This window comes from Periplaneta americana, chromosome 4 (assembly GCF_040183065.1).
Source record: "Periplaneta americana isolate PAMFEO1 chromosome 4, P.americana_PAMFEO1_priV1, whole genome shotgun sequence".
Taxonomy (NCBI): Eukaryota; Metazoa; Arthropoda; class Insecta; order Blattodea; family Blattidae; genus Periplaneta; species Periplaneta americana.
In genome coordinates, this window is record NC_091120.1 from 19,904,681 (window position 1) to 19,931,055 (window position 26,375).

General features: G+C 38.3%; 1 protein-coding gene across 1 annotated transcript in view; it reads right to left on the bottom strand.

The window, feature by feature from the left end:
- Window positions 1-639: 639 nt before the first annotated feature.
- The window catches only part of LOC138697566 (homeobox protein Hmx-like), a 100,403-nt gene continuing 74,667 nt past the window's right edge, over window positions 640-26,375 (bottom strand). The window contains exon 2 of the mRNA XM_069822912.1: window positions 640-1,498. Within this exon, the coding sequence (XP_069679013.1) occupies window positions 801-1,498 (698 nt within the window). The 3' untranslated portion in view covers window positions 640-800. The remainder of the gene's footprint in view (window positions 1,499-26,375) is intronic.

Below are 26,375 nucleotides of genomic sequence, written 5' to 3' on the forward strand. Positions count from 1 at the left end.
TCCTTGAATTTGTGTTTGTTTGCGAATACAGACTATTACATTTCTGAGAACAGATGTAATGTATAAAGACTTGTAAATTCTCGCGTTCTATGTTTCAAATAAGACATATTATAATAATAAATATTAACAAATAGTGTAATAATAAATAAGTGGTGCATCTATGTTTGTTGTCTCTTGAAAAGGTGTATTCAGGTTGTGTTTCCAGTACTAAACTAGGAAATAATATAATTTTCTTATGTGTGTTTAAGTACAGTCTGTCTAAAATTACTATAATTATTGTACCATGCTTCATTCTGAAATTCAAATCATGGAGTAGATATCACGATCGCCTGCATGAGCCGCCACAGAGCACCGTCGCAGTGAACTGCTTTTGCAGCGAAACTACAAACAACTTGTAACTGCTGCGGCTGACTCCGTCTGCCTTTCTCTCTTTCAAGGTTTTTTAGCACTTTGGGAGCACGAGTTGCTCATCCATGGATAAGACGATGGGGAAGGTAAAGATAGAGAGAACAACCATCCCATTTTGTAGGAAAATTACAAACCCCACATTAGACAAGTCCGTCCTTGGAGGTAGTCCCCGAATTAAGTTACACATTGTATAATTCCCATGAAAGTGGAAAGCCCAACAGAATGACCAGGTCTGTTTTTTAAATGCCACACTCGTAAATTCTTTGCTTTATTTACGTTTCATTTATACTTTACAAGTGATATATCATTCATGGATTTCGTCTGTATTTTATGAACATGTCAGCGATGAAATTTCGATCCATAGTCTCCGACACTTATGTTACACTGGAACCTCACGACGAGTGTCCCAAAGAGTGGTGGTTGCTCAGGTGGTGGAAGTACGGGTGCCCCGTGTAGCTCTGCGAAGCGGGGGGTCCTGCCCCCGGGGGCAAGGGGTACGGGTAAGGGACGTGGTGCGCCGCCGAGTACAGCAGCCCCGCGGCCGCCGCGGCGTGTTGGTGGTGGGTGTAGCCCCCCGGGAAGGGCGGGCCCGGGGGTCCCGGCGGCGGAGGGACGGTGGGGCTGTTCACGTCCATGCCCGGGTTCTGCTTCTTCCACTTAGTTCTCCGGTTCTGAAACCAGATTTTCACTTGCGTCTCCGTGAGCGACAGAGACAGGGCGAGGTTGAGCCGCTCGCACACCGAGAGGTAGCGTGTCGTCTTGAACTTGTTCTCCAGCGCCACCAGCTGCTCGTACGTGAACGCAGTTCGCGCCCTACGCGGCTTCCCGCCGCCACTGCCACTGCCACTGCCACTGCCACTACCACTTCCGCTTTTACCGTCACTTCCTGCACCCGCCGGGCCGATCCCGCCGCTGGACCCGCTCGACTTCTTCTTCTTGCCGCTTCCACCTGTGCCACCTCCGCTGCTGTTGCTGCCGTTGTTGCTCTTGCCGTCGCGATCGTCGCTGACGTCACTGCCCAGTTCCTCGCGGTTGCTGCTTGTGTCGTCCAGGTCGTCCCCGGAGTGCAGGTGGTGCAGCAGATCTTTCCCTGTAACCACAAAACAACCCTTATACTTACTTCCTTACTTACAAGTGGTTTTTAAGGAACCCGGAGGTTCATTGCCGCCCTCACATAAGCCCGCCATCGGTTCCTATCCTGAGCAAGGTTAATCCAGTCTCTACCATCATATCCCACAGTCTTCAAATCAATTTTAATATTATACCCCCATATACGTCTCGGCCTCACCAAAAGACTTCTTCCCTCCGGTCTCCCAACTAACATTTTATATGTACACTATCTACCAAAAAGTAATTGGGCACTGTTTTTGCCCCTTTATAACCTCGTGGTACCACCTCTTGTTGCTATAACAGCAGCCACCCTGTCAGGCATGCTCTCCACTAGTTTGTGTAGGATATCCACTGGAATACGTCGTCATTCCTCTTGCAACCTGGCACTCAGTTGGACAATGGAAGTTGGCCCCATGTTTCTGCGGCTACTATGCAGTGGTATGCAGACAATAATGTTCACCGGTTGGACTGGCCGGCACAGAGTCCTAATCTCAATCCCATTGAGTGCCTTTGGGACGAAATGGACCGGCGATTGAGGTCTCGGGAGATGCGGCCAACTTCCATTGTCCAACTGAGTGCCATGTTGCATGAGGAATGACGACGCATTCCAGTGGATATCCTACACAAACTAGTGGAGAGCATGCCTGACAGGGTGGCTGCTGTTATAGCAACAAGAGGCGGTACCACGAGGTTAATTTTTTTTATTGGGTTATTTTACGACGCTGTATCAACATTTAGGTTATTTTAGCGTCTGAATGAATAAAGATGATAATGCTGGTAAAATGAGTCCGGGGTCCAGCACCGAAAGTTACCCAGCATTTGCTCATATTGGATTGAGGGAAAACCCCGGAAAAAGCCTCAACCAGGTAACTTGCCCCGACCGGGATTCGAACCCGGGCCACCAGGTTTCGCGGCCAGACGCGCTGACCGTTACTCCACAGGTGTGGACCATCTGATAGATGTTATTGGATGTAAATGTAATTATTATAAACGGAGAACACAATCACGATAATGCAAGAACTGTATCAAGTTTTCTAGTAATAATAATAATAATAATAATAATAATAATAATAATAATAATAATAATAATAATATCTAATAATAATAATAATAATAATAATAATAATAATAATAATTTCTAGTAATTAGTGTATCAATCTTTGCGTCTGTAACAGTTGTGCAGCATGATTATTCGTTTTATTATTATTTTCTGTGACATTATCTCTGTACTAATATTGTTATTAATCTACTGCTATATCAATAATATTTTGTGCGAGATCGTGCGTATTTGCTTGGTTTCCGCACAAATCCAATCCGCGGAAGGTCTAAAATTCCACATTCAGTATTCCCAACCGAACACACATAACAATTTCCCTCTTCTTACCGCTTAAGTGACATACTAATTTTACTGCTTTAGGCTTTTAACATAATATTTTTAGAGACGTTCAATATAGCAACAATTATAAATTGGAAACTTACCACTGCAATTTCACCTAAATTGCACTTTTAATTATTGTTTTTAAATATTTGTAAAAATTAAGTAAACTCTACAACTCCACTAAAGTTACTGCATTCATGATGCAAGTAACATTAAGGAAGCCGTGAAAAAATCAACAAGATTCCAGACTCATCATAGACTGGGGGGGGGGGAAAGACAGACGTATATCACGGCCTGCTGGAATATAGTAAACACAGAAAACATTTTAAAGCAACAATGTTGAAGATAGATATTTTTGTTTTGCAAATTTGCCGTCATTGAACAGACACCAAGATGGAGATTTCATTGCAACTAATTAGAAATTCCTCTTTCAGGTATGTAATAAATATCTTCGCACACAATAATGTACGATACACGAGCGGTATGTTTTCTTTCAATTCTCGGAAATTAAAAAAGCTCAACTACGTTTCGCTTTTTCAAACTTTTCTTCGAACATGAAAACTTCAACATACTGCTCTTGTAACGCATATTACTATTGTAAAACGTTTGTACATTGTCGCAGTATATAGGCAGAACACTATGTATGGTCCTATCATATTATATATGTGGTAAATCAAATATTGAATAATTATTAATTAGCAATAATAACTGTATATCGAAGTTTTTCATAACTTACTATTTTATTTATAACTTCATGTTCCTCTTTTGGTACGTTCCATTGACTGTTCTATTAAACGTTTGTCATAAACGCAGAAAATAAACCTTATTTTTACCATGTGAGCAAAACATATGTGTATCTCATCTGTCGCCTTCCATACAAGATAAGACATGTCGGTGAGATGACCTTGTACTGCGCTTCTATTTATTACGAGCGTATCACGACAGATCGTATCTCACTCGAGGGTGCGACACTCGACCGAGTTCAAGCGAGCGATTTAACTCCAATGCAGCACTCTGGTCCTTAGACTTACTTTGTGGCTTTTAAGGAACCCGGAGGTTCATTGCCGCCCTCACATTAGCCCGCCATCGGTCCCTACCCTGTGCAAGATTAATCCAGTCTCTACCATCATACCTCAGCTCCCTCAAATCCATTTTAATATTATCCTCCCATCTACGTTTCTGGCTGTCCAAAGCTCTTTTTCCCTCCGGCGTCCCAAATATGCATTTCTACATTCATCCATACGTGCTACATGTCCTGCCCATTTCAAACGTCTGGATTTAATGTTCCTAAACAGTAGAGCAAGTGGACAGCTTCCAATACTTGGGGCGTACTATAAGCAGTAACATGAGCTGCTGCCAAGAAGTCAAAAGAATAATAGCAATAACAAAGGAAGCTTTTAACAGAAAAAGGAGCATCATCTGCGAATCTCTGGAGAAAGAACTAAGGAAGAGACTAGTGAAGTGCTTTGTCTGGAGTGTAGCATTGTATGGGGCAGAAACATGGACATTACGACCAAGTGAAGAGAAGCGACTGGAAGCATTTGAAATGTGGATATGGAGAAGGATAAGGCGTGTGAAATAGACAGACAGAATAAGAAACGAAGCTGTGTTGCAAAGAGTGGGTGAAGAAAGAATGATGCTGAAACCGATCAGAAAGAGGAAAAGGAATTGGCTGGGTCACTGGTTGAGAAGAAACTGCCTTATGAAGGATACACTGGAAGGAATGTTGAACGGGAGAAGAGTTCGAAGCAAAAGAAGATATCAGATGATAAACGACGTTAAGATATATGGATCATACTAAGAGACAAAGAGAAAGGCAGAAAATAGGAAAGACTGGAAAATGCTGGGTTTGCAGTGAAAGTCCTGCTCTTGGGCAGAACACTATGAATGAATGAATGAATGAATTATGTTTCGTGAAGAATACAATGCGTGCAGTTCTGCGTTGTGTAACTTTCTCCATTCTTCTGTAACTTCATCCCTCTTAGTCACAAATATTTTCCTAAGCACTTTATTCTCGAACACCCTTAATCTCTGTTTCCCTCTCCAAGTTTCACAACTATACAGGTAACCGGTAATGTAACTGTTTTAAACACTCATGCTAGGGATGAATTTATAGGGCGTTCGACTGTGTCACTCATAGCATAATGCTTTCCAAACTTGAGAGGTATGGTATTCATGGTTTAGTTTTAAGATGGTTTTCATCATCCCTGAGCGAGAGATAAGTTATCAATATATTGAAAATGTAGAAAGAATAGATAAGTGTATGAAGGCCTACAAATCAAAATGTATTGATATTGATGTTGGTGTCCCTCAGGGCTCAATTTTTGGTCGTGTATAATTTCTTTTGTATGTAAATGACTTGCCTCTTTATTTAAAAGAATATTTTCTTATTATGTACGCTGAGATAGTACGGCTATTGTGAGTGCTGAAAACGAAACAGCTTTAGAACACAAGTGTAATGAGTTGGAGGATCTTAAATTACGGTGTACAGACAATATGCTTTATTTCAATGTTAATAAAACCTGTTTTATTCAATTTCACAATAAACTATTCTAAACAAAAGTGAATATAGTCTGTAGTGAATATTAGTACAGTAGCATCCCGATTATCCGTCATCCTATTAACCGATTGTTGGATTATCCGTCTTTATTGTGCAGGAACCTTATTGAGTACTGAACAATACATTAGTAACTTACGTATTTTTTTTATATTACAAACCTTTGCTCTTACATATTATGGTCTACTGTTCGAGTGACCTGTTTAATTTCTCTCCAAAATGTCTTCCAGAAGTGCCAAAAGAATACATATTGTGCTAAGTATCGAAGAGAAGTGCATATAATTGAGTGGTTTTGGAAAAGAGGAACTGTAGTTCATCTCACATCGGAATGCGAGAATGGATTTAAAACTGTCCGAGATCTCATAAAAAACAAGGATAAAGTGTATTAATTACTTAAATCTATAACATGAGACCTATACTTTTCCTATCTTTCCACGAAAATCCATCATAGAAGTTTCCTTGACCCTTAGAAACCCGTCACTGACATTCATTCATTCATAGTGTTCTGTCACTGCAAACCCAGCATTCGCAAATCTTTCCTATTTTCTGCCTTTCTCTTAGTCTCCGCATAATAATATGATCCATAGGCTATATCAGGGGTCGTCAGCACAGAGCACGCTGGTGCTAGCATCTCTTACCCGCGGAAAACGCAGTGCACTATAGTGCTCTCGTAGCTGCTAGCGGGTATGCTCTCTATCTCTCCCTGTTGCACGACAGTGCGCACGGGACGGCATCGCGTACCCATTGCACATTTCAGCGAGTACTGACGATCACTGGACTATATCACAGTCTAGTATATACAGTCGCGAAACTCAATACGTAGTAAATATGCAAACATTAGATAGTTCCTCACCACTAGGGTCGCTAATATCGCCTCATTACAGGCAATGCAAAATAGTACCGTCACAGTCTATTGTTTCTAGCATCCTCAAAACTCAAGCTTCGTGACTGTATATAGTAGACTGTGGCTATATCATAATGTCTTCAATTATTTGGTATCTTCTTCTGCTCTGAAATCTTTCTCAGTTCACCATTCCTTCCAGTGCATCCTTCAGTAGGCAGTTTCTTCTCAGTCAGTGACCCATCCAATTCCTTTTTTTCTTCCTGATCAGTTTTAGCATTACTCTTTCCAACAGAGCTATTAGGCCTATACTTAAAACTTCTGATCCACTACCTAATGTGTTAAAACACATGACAACGGAGAAAATTACGAAACTGTATTATGCAACACTTAATTTATGAAAGTCTTCTATGGTACTGATTATCCGATTTTTTCGATTAACCATTCAGACCATCCCCTTCATTTCCACGGATAATAGAGGTTCTACTGTATTATCCAACATCAAGTGTGCCAGTGAAATTCAACTAAATTTCTTGGCATAATATTTTTTTATTATTTGAATTGGAAATTACACCTAATTCAGAAAATTAATTTTGTGTGTTACCAAATTAGAAATCTGAGATATTGTCTTTGTCATACAATCATTTAGTCCTTCTATTGGTCCACACCTGTGGAGTAACGGTCAGCGCGTCTGGATGCGAAACCAGGTGGCCCGGATTCGAATCCCGGTCGGGGCAAGTTACCTGGTTGAGGTTTTTTCCGGGGTTTTCCCTCAACCCAATAGGAGCAAATGCTGGGTAACTTTCGTTGCTGGACACCGGACTCATTTCACCGGCATTATCACCTTCATATCATTCAGACGCTAAATAACCTAGATGTTGATACAGCGTCATAAAATAACCCAATAAAATAAAAAAAAAATAAATCCTTCTATTGTGCTGAAGTAGAATCGAGATTATCATATGGCATTTATGCTTCTGGGGTTCAGGTCGAAGATAAGTGATGTTTTTATTGCTCAGAAGGATGTTGTGAGATGCATGGCAGGTGTTCATAATCGTACATCATGTAGAGAATATTTTAAGAGTTTTAATATTTTAACGCTTTCTTACTTATAGATACCATATGGAAATAATTAACTTTATAGCATTTATATACTTGTGTGTTACATATGAAGGTAAATTTTGCTGGATAACTTCTATTTCAATACATTTTCATCAATATAGTTTTGTTTCAAATGTTGCCACTCCCGTAACTTGGTCACTGAATTGGTCCTAATACAGCTATTTGTTTCAACATGGATTGCTTGTAAATTTAATTTGGGTTAGAAAGGGTTAACAGTTTATGCTTTATAGTATATTTTAAGTTTATGAAATTAATACATTCTAATAAGAACCATTTTTATCGAAATAGTGATTTTTATTAATACAACACATTATATATTACAGGGACAGCAAACCTGTTTCATCGGGCAACAAGTTTCGTTCCCTGGTCATTACTCATTTGAAACAGTGACAACAAATTACTGGAACTCTCCCGCTGGATAACACATTCACGAAAGCACATGAAGTTTTCCGAAGGGAACTTAGATTATGGCTGTCGCTCATTATTATTTGTCTTTGGTTTGCACCAGCTATCACTGGTTAAATACAGATGCTGCTAAATGATCGTAGTCTACGTCATAATACGTCACTATGCTTGGCGGGTTATCGCAAACTTTGTGAAAGGCATAACTACAAAACTGAGCACGGCTCCTATACCTTTAATAGTCTATGATTTTTTAAAACTATACACGATGTAAGGGGTATAGGCTAAGTTCCGTGCTTTTCACAGTCTTCGGGGACGGTCTACAGGATCAAAAAATGTTCATGCAACATACAGTCAAAACTTTATAGTTTTCATAGAAAAATATTTCTTTCCTTATTTTATTTGAGTTATATCGTGAGTAAAATTACAAAAACAATCACATCAGTAGATAGGTATATCTAGCAAAGAGTTATATAGGCTATTTGTGTCTTCTATTAGGCCTACGTTTTCGTGAAATTAAATAATACTATTCGCTTAAATTTGTTAATATTCTGGCGTGAGAAACGTGGCAACATGTTCAGCAGGATTCATGCAACTGACGTACTCTGCACAAACGTACAGCTCAGCTGAGTTCAAGCTCCCTGTCCACAGGCCCCCTGCCGAGCGGATGGCAGTTCAGTACAGGTATTCGATAAACAACTTACAATGTCATTCACAGTTTAAGAATATCACGATATGTTATTAATTTATGGAGAAAGTCGTCGTAATTCAAGTGCGACAAGAAGAATGTACTGTCAACGTTTTCCGTAAAGAAAGTTACCTAATCGGCGAACTCTTACCCCGTTTCGAAAATCACACAAGCAGAAAAGTCTTTAAAAATATTACTGCTTTACGGAAGCGGGAGAGATTAAAATTTCGTATTAGAAAAAAAAGTTCTTGTGATCTTGTGCAGTAAACCATTATTGTTTATTTTTTAGACGCACAATAAAAATGGAGCAAATTTTGTTAAATAAAATGGTAATTTACCATAATGTTCTATTAATGATATTGAAAGTTTGCATTTGCTGCTCGTTTTATGTAAACAACAGTTGTCCTCCTCCGCCCCTGCATTGAAACAGAGCATCTGAAGAGTCCACTGCAAGAATGATGGATGTCACTTTCTTGTCGAAAATGAACCAAGACTATCAATGCATAGCTTAAGACATATATAATGTACATTCAGAGTTATATGGCTTTAACACTAATAGTGTCCATACCCGTGGAGTAACGGTCAGCGAGTCTGGCCGCGAAACCAGGTGGCCCGGGTTCGAATCCCGGTCGGGGCAAGTTACCTAGTTGAGGTTTATTCCGGGGTTTTCCCTCAACCCAATACGAGCAAATGCTGGGTAACTTTCGGTGCTGGACCCCGGACTCATTTCATCGGCATTATCACCTCCATTTCATTCAGACGCTAAATAACCTAGATGTTGATACCGCGTCATAAAATAACCCCCCCCCCAAAAAAAACACTGATAGTCATTGTCCAGTAATGATTGGAAAATCACAGTTAAGCTTTGAGCGCTAAGCATTTCAAACTCTCAATTGCTTCTCCTGCAAAATGTATTCCAAATGACATCCATCATTCTTGCAGTGGACTCTTCATATGTTTTGTACCGGTATGTCTGTACCCGCTTGAGCTGTACTGTGTACTTGTAAAACCTCCTCCTCCCCATCTAGCAACGTTGTTTAACGTCAAATATTGTAAACTCTAATAATTAGCCCATTTGAGTTGTGTGGTGTCGTGTATAGTTCCTGGGGTAGCTCATTCGGTAGAGCATTCGTGCGTTAATCGAAGGGCCCCTGGATCGATACCCGGCCCCGGAACAATTTTTCCTTGAAATTATTCAAACTTGCTTTACAGGGAGCTACTACCTGAAAGCCAGATTTGTCTAATAATTGGTTAAGCATGTTAATTAGAAAAAAATTGTGAGAACTTTTCCCTTCCTTATTGACCAGATATTTTGTATTCGACAGATAATGGAGAAAAAATGGGAGTATAAGGGTACAGTGCATCAGTTATTCATAGATTTCAAAAAGGCACATGACTCGGTTAATAGAGAAGTTTATATGATATTGTTATTGAATTTGGTATTCCCAAGAAACTAGTTCGATTAATTAACATGTGTCTCAGCGAAACGTACCGCAGAGTTCGTATAGGTCAGTTTCTGTCAGATGCGTTTCCAATTCACTGTGGGCTAAAGCAAGGAGATGCACTATCACCTTTACTTTTTAACTTTGCTCTAGAGTATGGCATTAGGAAAGTCCAGATAACAGAGAGGGTTTGGAATTGAACGGGTTACATCAGCTGCTTGTCTATGCGGATGACGTGAATATGTTAGGAGAAAATCCACAAACGATTAGGGAAAACACAGGAATTTTACTGGAAGCAAGTAAAGAGATTGGTTTGGAAGTAAATCCCGAAAAGACAAAGTATATGATTATGTCTCGTGACGAGAACATTGTACGATTGGAAATTTATCTTTTGAAGAGGTGGAGAAGTTCAAATATCTGGGAGCAACAGTAATACATATAAATGATACTCGGGAGGAAATTAAACACAGAATAAATATGGGAAATGCCTGTTATTATTCGGTTGAGAAATTTTATCATCCAGTCTGCTGTCGAAAAATCTGAAAGTTAGAATTTATAAAACAGTTATATTACCGGTTGTTCTGTATGGTTGTGAAACTTGGACCCTCACTTTTACAGAGGAATAGAGATTAAGGGTGTTTGAGAATAGATTAGATTAGATTAGATTTATTTATTTAACCTGGTAGAGATAAGGCCGTCAGGCCTTCTCTGCCCCTCTACCAGGGGATTACAACTATAACATGAACAATAAGATTACAATTAATATTAAATTTACAATTACAATTACAATAAAAATTAAAGTACGACAAGAATACCTGATTAATGAAAGCTAGACATTTTATCATAGAAGTTAAGAACAAAGAATATTTTTGTATTTACTAAATTACAAATTAAACCTACAATAACAAAATTCTATAGTGATGAAATTACCGGATATTGAGATATTTTGTGGTAGATTAAAAGAACTATTTACAAGAAACCATGTCTGAACGAGTCTCAATTACTGACCAAGTGCCTAGTAAGTTTGCGTTTGAATTGAATTTTATTTCGACAGTCCCTGATGCTAGCAGGTAGCGAGTTCCAGAGTCTTGGCAGGGCTATTGTGAAAGAGGATGAGTATGAAGAGGTGCGATGGGATGGTATTGTTAGTATTGTTTCATGGCGAGAGCGTGTGTTCAGATTGTGGTGGGAAGAAAGGTAAGTGAAGCGAGACGACAGGTACGAAGGAATAGAAGAGTTCAAGATTTCGAAGAGAAAGAGAAGTGAATGTAAATTTCTTTTCTTATCTAGTTTAAGCCAACCTATTGCTTCCAGGGATGGGGTAATATGATCATATTTACGAACATTGCTTACAAAACGTACACACAAATTATGAGCACGTTGAAGTTTCATTTTGTTGTCGCTGGAAAGGTCAGTCAGTAAAATGTCAGCATAGTCAAAATAGGGAAATACAAGGGTCTGCACAAGGGACTTTTTTAAGCAAGAAGGAAGATGAACATTTATCCTTTTTAGCACATGAATAATAGAATATACTTTTCTGCAGGTTTCTGTGATTTGCATGTCCCAGTTGAGATTATTATCCATGTGAATGCCAAGATTTTTTACCGAAGAACTGAAAGGGATATGCACTGTACTTACTTTAACGGGGGAAATGTCGAGGTGCTTTACAGCGTCGGTTTGCCGTTTGTGTCCTAATATGATTGCTTGTGTCTTTCCAGGATTGATATTAAGATGGAATTTCTTTGTCCATGTCACAATCGAGTCAATGTCTTCGTTCAATTTATCTATAGCGTCATTTATTCGATCTAAGCGGGAAGAGATGTAGCATTGAAGGTCGTCAGCATACAAGTGATAGTTACAATGCCTTACATGAGATGTAATATCACTGACATATATTGTGAACAACAATGGTCCGAGTACCGAACCCTGTGGTATACCTGATGTTATGTTAAGCCAGGAAGAGCTTCGATTCCCGGATACAACACATTGTTGTCTTTCCCGTAAGTAGGATTCGAACCAACTCACAGCAGTCTCTGACAAATGCAGATTTCTCAATTTATGGGTGAGCAGGTCGAAATTTACAGAGTTGAAAGCTTTGCTAAGGTCAAGAAGTGTTAGTATTGTTACTTTATTAGAGTCGATTGCTTCACGAATGTCTTCGGTCACTTTAAGTAGAGCAGTGCTTGTGTTGTGTCCAGCTCTGAAACCTGACTGATACTTGTCGAATAGTTTGTGTTCGTTCATGTAGTTAGTAATTTGTCTGTGTACGATTCTTTCCAGTGCTTTTGATATGGCTGGCAGGATACTGATTGGTCTATAGTCGTTCGGGTCGGTGGGAACTTTGACTTTTGGAAGAGGAAGAACGAAAGCTTGCTTCCATATTTTAGGGAAAGTTGAAGTGATTAAGGAACTATTGAATATGTGTGCAATTGTAGGTATTGCTATGTCTTGTATTTTCTGTATGAGTAATATGCTAATGTTGTCTGGCCCTTGGGCTTTTGTCTTGATGCGTCGGATGGCTTTCATTACGTCAATGGGAGTGACGTCGGTAAAATAGAATTTGTCTCGAGTTGGGGGAGCTGAGTCAGGCAAAACTGTGTCTTGTTTCGTTGTGTCGTTTAAGGTCGGGTCCTTTACAAAGTGTTCGTTCAATCGGTCAAGTGGGATGGGAATGTCTGCTTGTTCACTAGCCCTTCCAAGTCCAATAACCTTCAGATTTTTCCATAATTCGGAAGGGGTTGTGTTGGGTTCTATAAGTTTGTAGGAGTATTTCAGTTTAGCGTTTCTTATTAGTTGAGTCGTTCTATTTCTTAGGTGTTTATAGGAGTTAAAATATTCGTCGTTTTTGTTGCGGGTGTATTTTCTATAAGCTAAGTCGCGTTCGGACATCAGGCTACGTATTTCAGTCGTCATCCAAGGGGCTGGGGTCTTTCTGGTACGTTTGGTCTTTAATGGTGCGTGTTTGTCATAAAGTTGAAGTATTAACGTATTGAATAAGTCTACTTTCTCGTCTACAGTTCGTAATGTCCAGATCATGTGCCATGGAAGTTGCGCAGCGTCTTCTTTCAGTGCAATATCATCTATTCTTTTGATATCCCTGTAAGTAATTACTCTTGGAGTCGATTTAGGACACTGCAGATTAAACGATAGATAAATGATATCATGCCCTGATAGTCCTGGTGCAGGCAACTGTCCATGCGTCAGTACTTTGTCGGCATTGTTAGTAATTATCAAGTCCAGTAATGTGTCTGTACCTTCCGTGTGATGTGTGGGAGCTAGGGGTAGGATTACCATATCAAGGCACTGAAAGAATGATTTAAGTCTTTTAGTCGTACTAGAATGTAAGTCAAGTAAGTTTGAATTGAAGTCACCCATGATTATAACGTTCTCATATTGCGGCGTTACGTTTAGTAAGGCGGTTTCGAAATCATCTACGTCATATATATGTGGGGGTTTATATACGACACACACTAGACATTTTGTAAATAAGGTGCAAATTTCAATGAACATGAACTCGGGTTTGGCAGAGTACTGGTTTGGAGAATGATGAATAATTTTAGGTCGCAAATCGGATCTAATATAACCAGCCACCCCTCCGCCTCTCTTGCCCTCTCTGTCATTACGGCAAAGCGTATAGCCAGGAAGGTTTACGAGAGTGGAAGGAAGATTAGGATGTAACCAAGATTCGGAGATAAGAATAACGTGAATGTCTAAAGGTGAGAAGATAGAAGAAAATTCGTCAAAATGACACAACAGACTTTGAGCATTCACGTGAACAACATTAAGTGACAAAGGAGAGAAAGAAAGCGCAGCCTTGATTATGTCTGCGGTACAGGACAGTGGGCAGGTAGGATTGCTATTGTTCGTGTTAATAGAGGGAACCGGTCTCTGTACACTGACCTCAGGGACTGTCGGGTGAACATGCTGCTTTTTGTTCTCAATTGTACCAACTTATATGCAATTCAAGTTTTTAAATTATTTTCTAGCAATAATAACTTAAAATTACAGTACTAAATGATAAAGAATGTGAAGAAGAAAAATAATTAATTAATAAATAACGTTATTATATAGTAAAAGTTAAAGTGACTTACAGTACTAAATGATAAAAATAAGAATGAAAAAGAATTAATTATTAGGTAAAGTTACTGATAGAGTAAAATTTAATATAGATTGAATATTGCAGTATATTAAAATTAGTTGCCTTACTAGTTTTACGCAGCCGACTCGTTCAGATCATGTCTTCTGGGCATTTAATTCTGTGTTTGTGCTCGCCTACTTTGACAATAATGTCTCCGTCTTGTGTCCACACGTTTTTCAAGCTGTATTTAGTTATGCATTCTTTTAACAGATTATGCCTGGCTTTAGTTAGGTCTTCACGGACGGTAACAAGACTACCCTTTAACAGTTTTTTGTTTCTGAATACCTCAGCCCTCTTTCTATAGCTGACGAATTTGACAATGATAGGCCGAGGCCTATCACTGTTTCTTCGCCCCACTCGGTGACTTCTGTCGATATCACTTTCAGTTAATTTTACTCCTATTTTAGAAGCCACGTCAATGGCGATAGTGTCCGTGTTCTCAGACTCACTTTCACTCACACCGAAAATCCGTAAACACTGTCGCCTCTGATATTGCTCCAGATCGTCCACCTTCATCTGGAGCTGCCTAATGTGCCTGTCCTTCTCCTCTAGAGCTGTTTTCAGGCTTTCTATCACAGCACTGTTTTCAGCAATAGTTTGTTTCAAGTCCTCCACAATGGCGGTCCTGATGGCCTGCGTCAGTACCTGCAGCATGCCGGGATCTTTCAACGCTTCCACCATGACGCGTCGGACAGCTTCTTCGGAGAACTCGCTGGGAGATGACTTCTTATTATTGCTATTTCCACCCATTTTGTCGTAGAAATCGAATGCGAAATAACACAAAATTATATACCACGACACTTTTAAACACTTTCAAATAGTAATGCACTCTAAAACCGCTGATAATAATCACCTAAGTCGGAGCGTAATAACACGTGTCTAGTAGCTATCCGCCATGACAGCTTAATAATAAGGTGCTTAGGAAAATATTTGGGGCTAAGAGGGATGAAGTTACAGGAGAATGGAGAAAGTTACACAACACACAACTGTACGCATTGTATTCTTCACCTGACATAATTAGGAACATTAAATCCAGACGTTTGAGATGGGCAGGGCATATAGCACGTATGGGCGAATCCAGAAATGCATATAGAGTGTTAGTTGGGAGGCCGGAGCGAAAAAGCCCTTTAGGGAGGCCGAGACGTAGATGGGAAGATAATATTAAAGTGGATTTGAGGGAGGTGGGATATGATGATAGAGACTGGATTGATCTTGCTCAGGATAGGGACCAATGGCGGGCTTATGTGAGGGCGGCAATGAACCTCCGGGTTCCTTAAAAGTCGGTAAGTAAGTATAACATGAATAATCATCAGTAAAAAATAATGGCACTTATACCCCTTACATCCTGTATTTGAAGTAAATAAATATTTACGTCTACTTCAAGTAAATGTGTAGCATGTTACAGAATCTCTGAGTTGCGAAGAACGTGTGATGTGCAACGCCTCGTGGGCTTAGAAAACGAAACAGAGAGACAAGCCAATACTAATTTCGGAGTCTAGTCTTCCTTCAAGTTTTCTACCTCAAACTGTCTTCAGAACTAAAACTCTCGAATATCCCCTCTACACCCCCCCAAACTCTCTCCACTTTCTACCAAACCACCCTCTACACTTTCGCTTGTAAATGGTGAATTTAACTAAACACTTTAGTCTTTAAAACAATCCCCCAAACTGTAATTAACAGCCTAGTCTAATTACTTGCTCTCATTTAGAGAGATTATTAACGAAAACTGTTGAGAACATGAACATGAGCGCGGGGGCGGAGACGGGGGGGGGTGCAAGTGTGTGTGTTGGAGTGGGATCATGCAAATTTGCCGCAAGAAAAGATTCTCTCAGCATAGTAACTCACTCCATCCCACCCGCTACGACGACGAGGTTTTTGTTACGAGTTACCATGGTTACCGCCTAAGAGAGCGGGGTAAGGGAAGTAGTTAAGATAGGGCGACGGAGCAAGGGAGGGGCAAGTTTTTGTTTCTTCACCGCAGAGCGAGACAGTCCTATCTCCTGTACACTGGGGCTTAAGGCTTGACTTGTGTGCTAGGGCCCCATTCAAAACCTGCATTACTCATTTTCAATGTCCCATACGCAAGGAATATATAGACAAACTTCCTGTTGATATTTCTCCCATTCTACTGGTTGTATTGTTCTTCAGTTTTTTTTAATTGGTTATTTAACGACGCTGTATCAACTATGTTTGGATAGGTTTCGAAGTAAATCCCAAAAAGATAAAATATATGATTATGTCTCGTGACCAGAATATTGTACGAAATGGAAATGTAAGAATTGGAGATTTAGTCTATCCTTCGAAGAGGTGGAAAAATTCGAATATATTGAAGCAACAGTAACAAATATAAATGACACCCGGGAGGAAATTAAACGCAGAATAAATATGGGAAATGCGTGTTATTATTCGATTGAGAAGTTTTTTTGTCATCTAGTCTGCTGTCAAAAAATCTTAAAGTTAGAATTAATTTATAAAACAGTTATATTACCGGTTTTTCTGTAGGATTGTGAAACTTGGACTCTCACTTTGAGAGAGGAACAGAGATTAAGGGTGTTTGAGAATAAGGTTCTTAGGAAAATATTTGGGACTAAGAGGGATGAAGTTACACAAGAATGGAGAAAGTTACACAACGCAGAACTGCACGCATTGTATTATTATTCACCTGACATAATTAGGAATATTAAATCCAGATGTTTGAGATGGGCAGGGCATGTAGCACGTATGGACCAATCCAGGAATGCATATAGAGTGTTAGTTGGGAGGCCGGAGGGCAAAAGACCTTTAGGGAGGCCGAGACGTAGATGGGAGGATATTATTAAAATAGATTTGAGGGAAGTGGGTTATGATGAAAGAGACTGGATTAATCTTGCACAGGATAGGGACCGATGGCGGGCTTACGTGAGGGCGGCAATCAACCTTGCTTAATAATATTTATTTTCGCCACTCCGTGCTACAGTGTTCATGTTGAATTGACAACACTGGACTGCAAGTGCAAATGAACTGTCCTGCAAGAAGGCTCAAAATTGTGAGTAGTGGGGGAGAGAAAGGGAGAGAGGTAGAAAAGAGAGAGATAGGAATGCAGGGAGAGAAATGAATTACCGAGGCTGAGTAGGAATTAGGGTTCAGTTCGCATATCTTACGGGGGCACAGATCCGATGGTCCGACTATAACAGGAAAACATTAGACTGTGTAACGGCGTAGCTCATATGGTTGGATGCTAAGCTGTTATCCAGGCAACTTGAGTTCGATTCCTAATGCCTTCTCATTTTTTAAAGCTTGATATTATTATTATTATTATTATTATTATTATTATTATTATTAATTTATTTTTTTTTAATTTTTGTTATTCACTTTCAGTTATCAGCTCCTATATTCAAAGCCATGTTGAAATATGCGTGGTATACATCAAAATTAATAAACGAGGGAGAAGTGTTTGTGAATGTGAATGATATCTGTTTCGCAGTAGAAGTGCGGAAAAATGTGTGTGACTGTGGACAATCTTCTTTCATTTGCTATGCATAGTGCAGGAAATATGTATGTTTGTGTGTTTTTACGACATTTATCACAATGAATCGGGACACAATGAAGTGAAATAGCTGCTACAGAAACAGAACAGACACCAGTGACACATCTTACCTGCCTACATGAGCATTATTTCATTATTTATCCTTTACAATACAATGCTAGCTAATTATAATTTGTTTAAAACATGATGAAGCGTTCAATACATTGAGAAATATGATATATCTAAATAGATTACTGTGATCACAATATTAATCATTATTAAAAGAAAAAAATAGGACCACTTAAGATTCGAACTCAGGTTGCCTGGATAACAACTCAGCATCCAACCATATGGGCTACGCTGTTACACAGTCTAAAGCTTCCCTATTGAGCACCTAACGGAAGTATGTCACAAACAATAGCCAATATTTCCAAAACGAGGTGTCATTGCCCACTCATACCAGGTATGGCTTACAGTACGTCTTGTACTTTCATCTCACACAATCTTATTTCATTTGGTGATATACAGAGCGTGTCCTCTCCTTGTGAGTTACGCCGGTGGTTCTTTAAATCTAAAATTGCTTATTTGTTTATAAATTATAAATGGAAATGCACTTTTATCGACGGGCAGTCCAGGGAAGATAAAATTAGGAAGAGCGTGCTTACACAATTTTTTTTTTTTTTTTTTACTAATGACGGGTACATGACTTTCGTCATTTACCCATATGAAGCCAGCTTTGTAGACCAATTTATCACAGAGTGAGCCATAGGAGACTGGTTTTCGCTACACTCGCAATAGGATGAAACGATGTAGATTTGTTGGGATGCCAGTGGGGAATCGGAACTCCCGGAGAAAACCCCTGTGCTACCTGTGCTCACCACAAAATTATAAATCGATTAGCTACACTGAGGATGAAGCGTAGGTCCACAGGATTATACAGGGTGTAAAGGGTATAAGTGTCATTATTTTAACTGATGATTATTCCTGTCATAAGGAAGAAAAAATATCCTTACAAGTTTTTTCTAATTGTAATATTTGAATAATTATTAAAGTTTATAATATTAGATGTTTGACAACATTTATTAAAAAAACTGCATTATGAAAGTAATGCAAAAAAAGATATAAGGACGAACTCGATTCTTTGAAAAAAGGCTGTAATAGCAAAAAGTATACGGAAAATATTAAATTACACAGTCAAAACAGGGCTTCAACATCAAAATTTCACATAGAAAATCAACATCTTTTTCAGCAAGATCAAAAATAAAAATTTCAAAACGCTTCTTGAAGAAACTTAGTTTGAGTAAAAATAGGAGATGCTTTTGTTTTGATACAATGCAAATGTGCGTTGTAATTCGGTGCAATGAATTGTGAAGAAATGTAACCTATTTTATGTTTATTTATTTATTCGTTTATTTCTTTTTTTTATTTGATTGCAGTGCGTTATCATGGTATTTTATGTACTGTATATTTTCCCTTTTCTTCTCTTATACTACATAAATGATTTTAAGTTGTTAAAACATATATAATATAATGTAAAATGAAACGTGAAATGTTACGCTATTATTTTCTGTACTAGAAATGCACTATATATTATATTTGTAAACGTGAACAATTATTTTGTGTCATACTGTGACTGAATATTTACATTACGAGGCAAAAAGTAACTGCACTCTCCATCTCCCATTCCCCTCGATCTACACAACACAGTGGTCCGTGCGTTCGTAACTTCATGCGCGTATGAGGAAGGATCAAAGAATTAACGTACCTTGGTGTAGGCTGTATAAGGATAGGAAAAATTATATCTCTAATGTGAAGTTGCAGTTTTGTTAATACATCCTTCTGGCACGATGCCCTATGATATTATCTAATTTGGTACATCGTAAATTATGATGACTATTTTGTTTATATGACGTCATTCCATTTTCGGTCAATGAAGTGTAACGGAATTTTGAATTCCAACGAATCACAATCATACATTGCGAAAATTTCTGCAGCTCGATTTATCACTATCAATTTATCGCATGGTCGATCTTTTGTTTAGTCAGTGTCACCAACTAAATCGATGAGCATGAATCCATTGTAGGCTTACTAAATAAAGTGCGAAAACCTACTTCCACATCTACAACTTCATCATCTAATTCCATGTCCATTATATCTAAAGAAGATAACACTACTTCGTAATAATTAACTCAGTTGCAAAATTGTCAGAAGACAATGGTATGAAAATTAACGTCTTCAAAACTAATGTAATAATCTTTTCTAGAAAAACTTCTTCACTGAATGTATTAATCAGGTTATTTGTAATCATACTATAAAATGTTTAAATTAAATTATGATTTCAGCAGATAATGAAAACGTATTTATGTTATAATAACAAGAGAAAAGCGCAGTACATGTAATTAACATTTTAAAACCTGTATTTCGCTTTTCTCAATTGGCATTACTGAATAACATTCAATTTCTTTATTGCAGTAATCGTTTTTCATCTGTTTCGACTTCACAATGTCTGAATAGGTTAAGTATTCATAAATATACAATGATTAACATTTTGTGAGCGAATTTTTTAGGAATATATTATTTACATTTTTATTTTATTCACGAAATGTGAATTCCTAATAAATGTCACTCGAAGTCTGAGATTACTATAGATAAATGTCACAAACTAATGTTTGTGTAAATTTCGGTTCTTTTATCAGTTAAGCGTCCTTACTGTACGATAGACTAGTTGTTCGTTTCTGTGAACTATGTCCAGACGACCCTGAAGGCCAGGTTAATAACACAAGTAGTGTGATCTTTCATTGATTTTAAGTAGGCTATACGTAGCCTGTATCTCCGGCCAGCGTCTTGGCATCTGCGCGTTGAGCACTATTGCAGCCACGGCCAGCATGCTTCTGAACGCGCGACACTGAACTGAGTTCCATCAAATAGTTCACTAGGTTCCCTTAACATTCATTTCAAACAAAATAAAAGGTTGTTCATAAAATTGTTACACGCAGATTCAATAGAAACCACTTTCGAGCTGTTCTAATCGGATTTATTAATATTATTATGTTTTTTTATAAAAATAAAGCAGAGAAGAAAATCTAAACAATATAACTTAGACCCTACCTACATACAGCGTGGAAGTGAAATAGCCTTGTAGATTTCCAGAGCGAATACTTACTTACTGGCTTTTAAGGAACCCGAAGGTTTATTGCCGCCCTCACATAAGCCCGCCATATGTCCCTACATTTGCTACAATGCGCAGCAATAAAGAAAACAGATGTTGATTTACCATCGCAGCTCAACAAATACTATTAGGAATGGAAGAAATCCAAGATCCTTAGCATTGATCAACAACTTATGTAACAAAAAATCTATGGCATCATATTGGTGAAAAGTTCATAGTTTTTTAATAAAAAAAATATTTTCCCCAAATGTTTAACAATCTCTTTTTGGGTAACTATTGCGAGTAGGATCGTGATTTTTGTCCACATCGATAGGATATCTAATAAAGAATAATTTATCCCTATGACCAGGCTTCGAGACTTGTGACCCGATACAATAAGTTTACTGTGCATGTACTAGCCTATAGGTTGTTGACTCGCTGCAGGTAGTGAAAGGTAGAGATGTGTTGAGGTAACAACGTTGCTATTAGGAGTAGAGTACGGTAGTATGGGGAAACACACACAAGTACATTCTGAAAGTTAATATACATTACACAATGATAATGTCAAAAGAATGTGAAAAGCATTTATTCTACTGTCATTTATAAGCATTTGTGTTTAATTATACACAGTGTTAATGGTGGAAATAAACATGTAGCAATTTTAATTTCTTCATTTATCATATTGGTCGTCTTTAGGAAGTACAGTTACAGTACCGAATTGCAATGTACTACAAGATACATTTTCAGTGTCTCAAACGTAAATATTTTTCGATTATCTGCCAAACATAGTTTGTACTGTGAAAAGCTGCACTCTACATCGCATGACGTGATAGGAGCAAAACGAAGAAACCTAACATCATTGCAGTCTCTAAGAGACAGTCCTTTGTTCTCGGGTGACTCTATGACCACTAATTTACTGTTTATATTACACAGTGATCCATATCCGTTATTTTTACATAAAATTGATTTCCATTTCTACTTTACACGTTCAGTAACCGGTGTACTTGGTGTCTCCATTAATTCTCTGTTTCATTTCCTCAAGTAATTTGAGGGCTTCCGGCATCTCTTGCTCTGACTTTTCTAACCGTGTAATAGTTTCAGACACAGTTTGTATGAAAACCAAATTATTCATCAGCAGCTTCAAATCCAGAGCGTTTTCCTTGGCGTATTAGTCGGTATTCATTCTACAGTACCCCCACCCACTGTACGCTTTATCACTATACTCAGTGCGCCGTTATGCGGATTTCTATCGGGTCCGAAGTCTCGAAGCCTGCCTATGACTTATTGCAATAGCGTGCATGGTTTTCGTGTAAATTTAATTTCAAAAACCTCTAAATTCAAGCCATTTCACGAAGTAAGCAAGTGGCAACGTCCTGGCAGAGAGAAGCTTACGTACGGAGACTGACCAAGTTCGTTGACCTCTTACACCTGTATCACGAATAGTGTATTAGCGACGATGTTGCCGGACTGCTGAAACTTCAAACTTAATTTTATAATTAACCGGCCATTTAATCACACAATGTAATATAGGTTTTCTATTCACTTACATGTACCCTATTGTCTGTTTCAAGCTGCAGGTTATTTCACTTCCACCTTGTATATCACTTAGATATAAATACAGGGCCCACATTCTCCAAAATTAATTAAACTTGCGTAAAATTAAACCAATTTAACTTTGATGCATGATTAAAACTGAGCTTCACTTTGCTAACAATAGGACTATTTTAGCCTAGGTTCAGTTTAAACCACAACAGATGAAAATGCGTCAATGTTGGTTGTCCTCTTTAATTATTTATGAAGACAAATGAAGAGCAATTTAACAGAAGAGAGAAAGATTTGTGAAATCATCAGTCCTCCAGTGAGCGTGATCTTGAATACAAAATAGTTATGTTCCTTTAAGTCCTAAGTTATTAAAAAAAAACTAAATTTAGAATAATCGTTGATGCCAAACTGTCATATTGACAAAATTACCTCTCTTGAAAATATAAATGATACTGGGTAATGTGTAAAGAATCCCTAAAAATTTGTAATAGGATGTTTTGTATTTTAAAGATTTTGAATTTTAATTTCACTAATAGTTGGTAGGTAGACTGTGGAAGGGAACCCCTCGTTCCAAATAACACACCTTTGACAACCCAGTGATTAATAGGTTTGTTATATTTAGAAGAGTCCCGCGCCGTGGCGTCGTGGTCTAAGGCATCCTGCCTAGGACTCGCGTTACGGAATGCTCGCTGATGGGGGAAGAAATTTTCTCATGAAATTTTGACCAGTGTATGAGACCGATGTCCACCCAGCATCGTGATGCAGTTTGGGAGCTACGATGGGTAGCATAATCCGGTTGTGAAAGCCAGCTATAACTGCTGGGAGGATCCTCGTGCTAACCACACGGTACCTCGATTATGGTTGGATGATCGTCCACCTCTGCTTCGACATGTGAGCGTGAGGCCAGCAGCCGGCTGGTCGGTCTGGGCGCTTCACGGGCTGTAGCGCCACGGATTATCACGGATTATTATTATTATTATTATTATTATTATTATTATTATTATTATTATTATTATTATAACTTTTAAACTTTGCTCTAGAGTATGCCATTAGGAAAGTCCAGGATAACAGAGAGGGTTTGGAATTGAACGGGTTACAACAGCTGCTTGTCTATGCGGATGACGTGAATATGTTAGGAGAAAATCCACAAACGATTAGAGAAAACACGGGAATTTTACTGGAAGCAAGTAAAGAGATAGGTTTGGAAGTAAATCCCGAAAACATTAAGTATTTTATTATGTCTTGTGACGAGAATATTGTAAGAAATGGAAATATAAAAATTAGAAAATTTATCTTTTGAAGAGGCGGAGAAGTTCAAATATCTTGGAGCAACAGTAACAAATATAAATGATAACTTACTCGGGAGGAAATTAAACGCAGAATAAATATGGGAAATGCCTGTTATTATTCGGTTGAGAAACTTTTATCATCCAGTCTGCTGTCAAAAAATCTGAAAGTTAGAATTTATAAAACAGTTACATTACCGGTTGTTCTTTATGGTTGTGAAACTTGGACTCTCACTTTGAGAGAGGAACATAGGTTAAGGGTATTTGAGAATAAGGTGCTTAGGAAAATATTTGGGGCTGAGGGATGAAGTTACAGGAGAATGGAGAAAGTTACACAACATAGAACTGCATGCATTGTATTCTTGACCTGACATAATTAGGAACATTAAATCCAGACGTTTGAGGTGGGCAGGGCATGTAGCACGTATGGACGAATCTATAAATGCATATAGAGTGTTAGTTGGGAGGCCGGAGGGAAAAAGGCCTTTAAGGAGACCGAGACGTAGATGGGAGGATAATATTAAAATGGATTTAAGGGATGTGATGATGGAGAATGGATTAATCTTGCTCAGTATAGGGAAGAATGGCGGGCTTATGTGAGGGCGGCAATGAACCTCCGGGTTCCTAAAAGCCAGTAATTATTAATATTATTATTATTATTACTATTATTACTATTATTATTATTATTATTATTATTACTTACTTACAAATGGCTTTTAAGGAACCCGAAGGTTCATTGCCGCCCTCATATAAGCCCGCCATTGGTCCCTATCCTGTGCAATATTAATCCACTCTCTATCATCATATCCCACCTCCCTCAAATCCATTTTAATATTATCCTCCCATCTACGTCTCGGCCTCCCTAAAGGTCTTTTTCCCTCCGGTCTCCCAACTAACACTCTAAATGCATTTCTGGATTCACCCATACGTGCTACATGCCCTGCCCATCTCAAACGTCTGGATTTAATGTTCCTAATTATGTCAGGTGAAGAATACAATGCGTGCAGCTCTGCGATGTGTAACTTTCTCCATTCTCCTGTAACTTCATCCCGCTTAGCCCCAAATATTTTCCTAAGCACCTTATTCTCAAACACCCTTAACCTGTGTTCCTCTCTCAGAGTGAGAGTCCAAGTTTCACAACCATACAGAACAACCCGGTAATATAACCTAACTGTTTTATAAATTCCAACTTTCAGATTTTTTGACAGCAGACTAGATGATAAAAGTTTCTCAACCGAATAATAACACGCATTTCCCATATTTATTCTGCGTTTAATTTCCTCCCGAGTGTCATTTATATTTGTTACTGTTGCTCCAAGATATTTGAATTTTTCCACCCCTTCGTAGGATAAATCTCCAATTTTTATATTTCCATTTCGTACAATATTCTGGTCACGAGACATAATCATATACTTTGTCTTTTCGGGATTTACTTCCAAACCTATCGCTTTACTTGCTTCCAGTAAAATTCCCGTGTTTTCCCTAATCGTTTGTGGATTTTCTCCTAACATATTCACGTCATCCGTTATTATTATTATTATTATTATTATTATTATTATTATTATTATTATTATTATTATTATCATTATATTTAGAAGGAAGGAAAAGTAGGCTTGGTTCTATTCACTCAGTCACTTATTCATTCATTTGTTCATCCATTCGCGTTTAAAAGCAAAGTTACAAACATTGAAATTTAATAACTAAATGTTAAACACAGCTTACTTGAGAATTGCATTAACTGTAAGATTACTCATAGAAGCAAGCAGAAGCCAAGACGGACTAGAGTTAGGACGCTGTTGCAGCGAGTCGGTGGGAGGCTGAGACACGCCAACACAATATCATTACGTCGAGGGTGGGCGGGCCAATAGGAGAAGAGGCAAGAGTTTCTAATAGAAGCAGAGGGTTAGAGATATTTGCTGTAACTAATTTAATAATTATTGTTGATTCAAGTCCCGCTCTCCGTTTCGCAATCCGGTGGATGGGTCGCCCATAGCGACTGTCCCGGCTTACTCTTGATTTAAATTAATTGCAGAACACGGGGACTCCGCCAAGGGGCGTGTGACCTCACCCACATTTCTCGCATTCTTTATTTCTGTACAAGACCACTATTGCTTTGAAATAGGGATTAAGTTGCAAAATTTGAATTGAATCCGTCAGTATTTCTCTAAGAATTTTCTCAATATTGTAAAATATTTTTAACTGGTCATAAAAAATATATCTGAAGATGTTATCACAAAGTCCGAGACCATGAGACCATGAGACAAAACAAAACGTATTTCAACATCTAACAGACATCATTTTCTCAAAAACCATTAGTCTAAAGCAGACCTACAGAACTGTAGCTCCTCAGAGCGACTGCTTTACTCCCCTTTCTTACCCCATCCACCTTTTCTACCAGTGCGGTCATGGCATTCTAGTTACGCTCGGCTGCATCAACATTCATTCTCGCGGCGGCAGGTATACAATACACTATCAAGAATTACAATGAACAGATAATAAAATCCTTAGGAACATATCTTTAGAAAGTAAGAGAAAAATGAATGAGGAAATAAATAAATTAAAAGACGTAAAATGAATTTTAAAATGTATGTGTGCATATAATGTAAGAAGGTCTGCCTATGTATATATCATCCTATTACTAGTAAAGCAGATTAAATCCACTTTTTGTGTAAAATAAGTTAAGTACAGTCCCCGACTTGTCTTTTCGTGCTCTGTATTCTACTAAAATGAAATAAATCCGAAATATTGCTTGCAGGCAACAAACCAATTACTTTATTTGAAGAATTTATTATGATTGTTCATGCATTA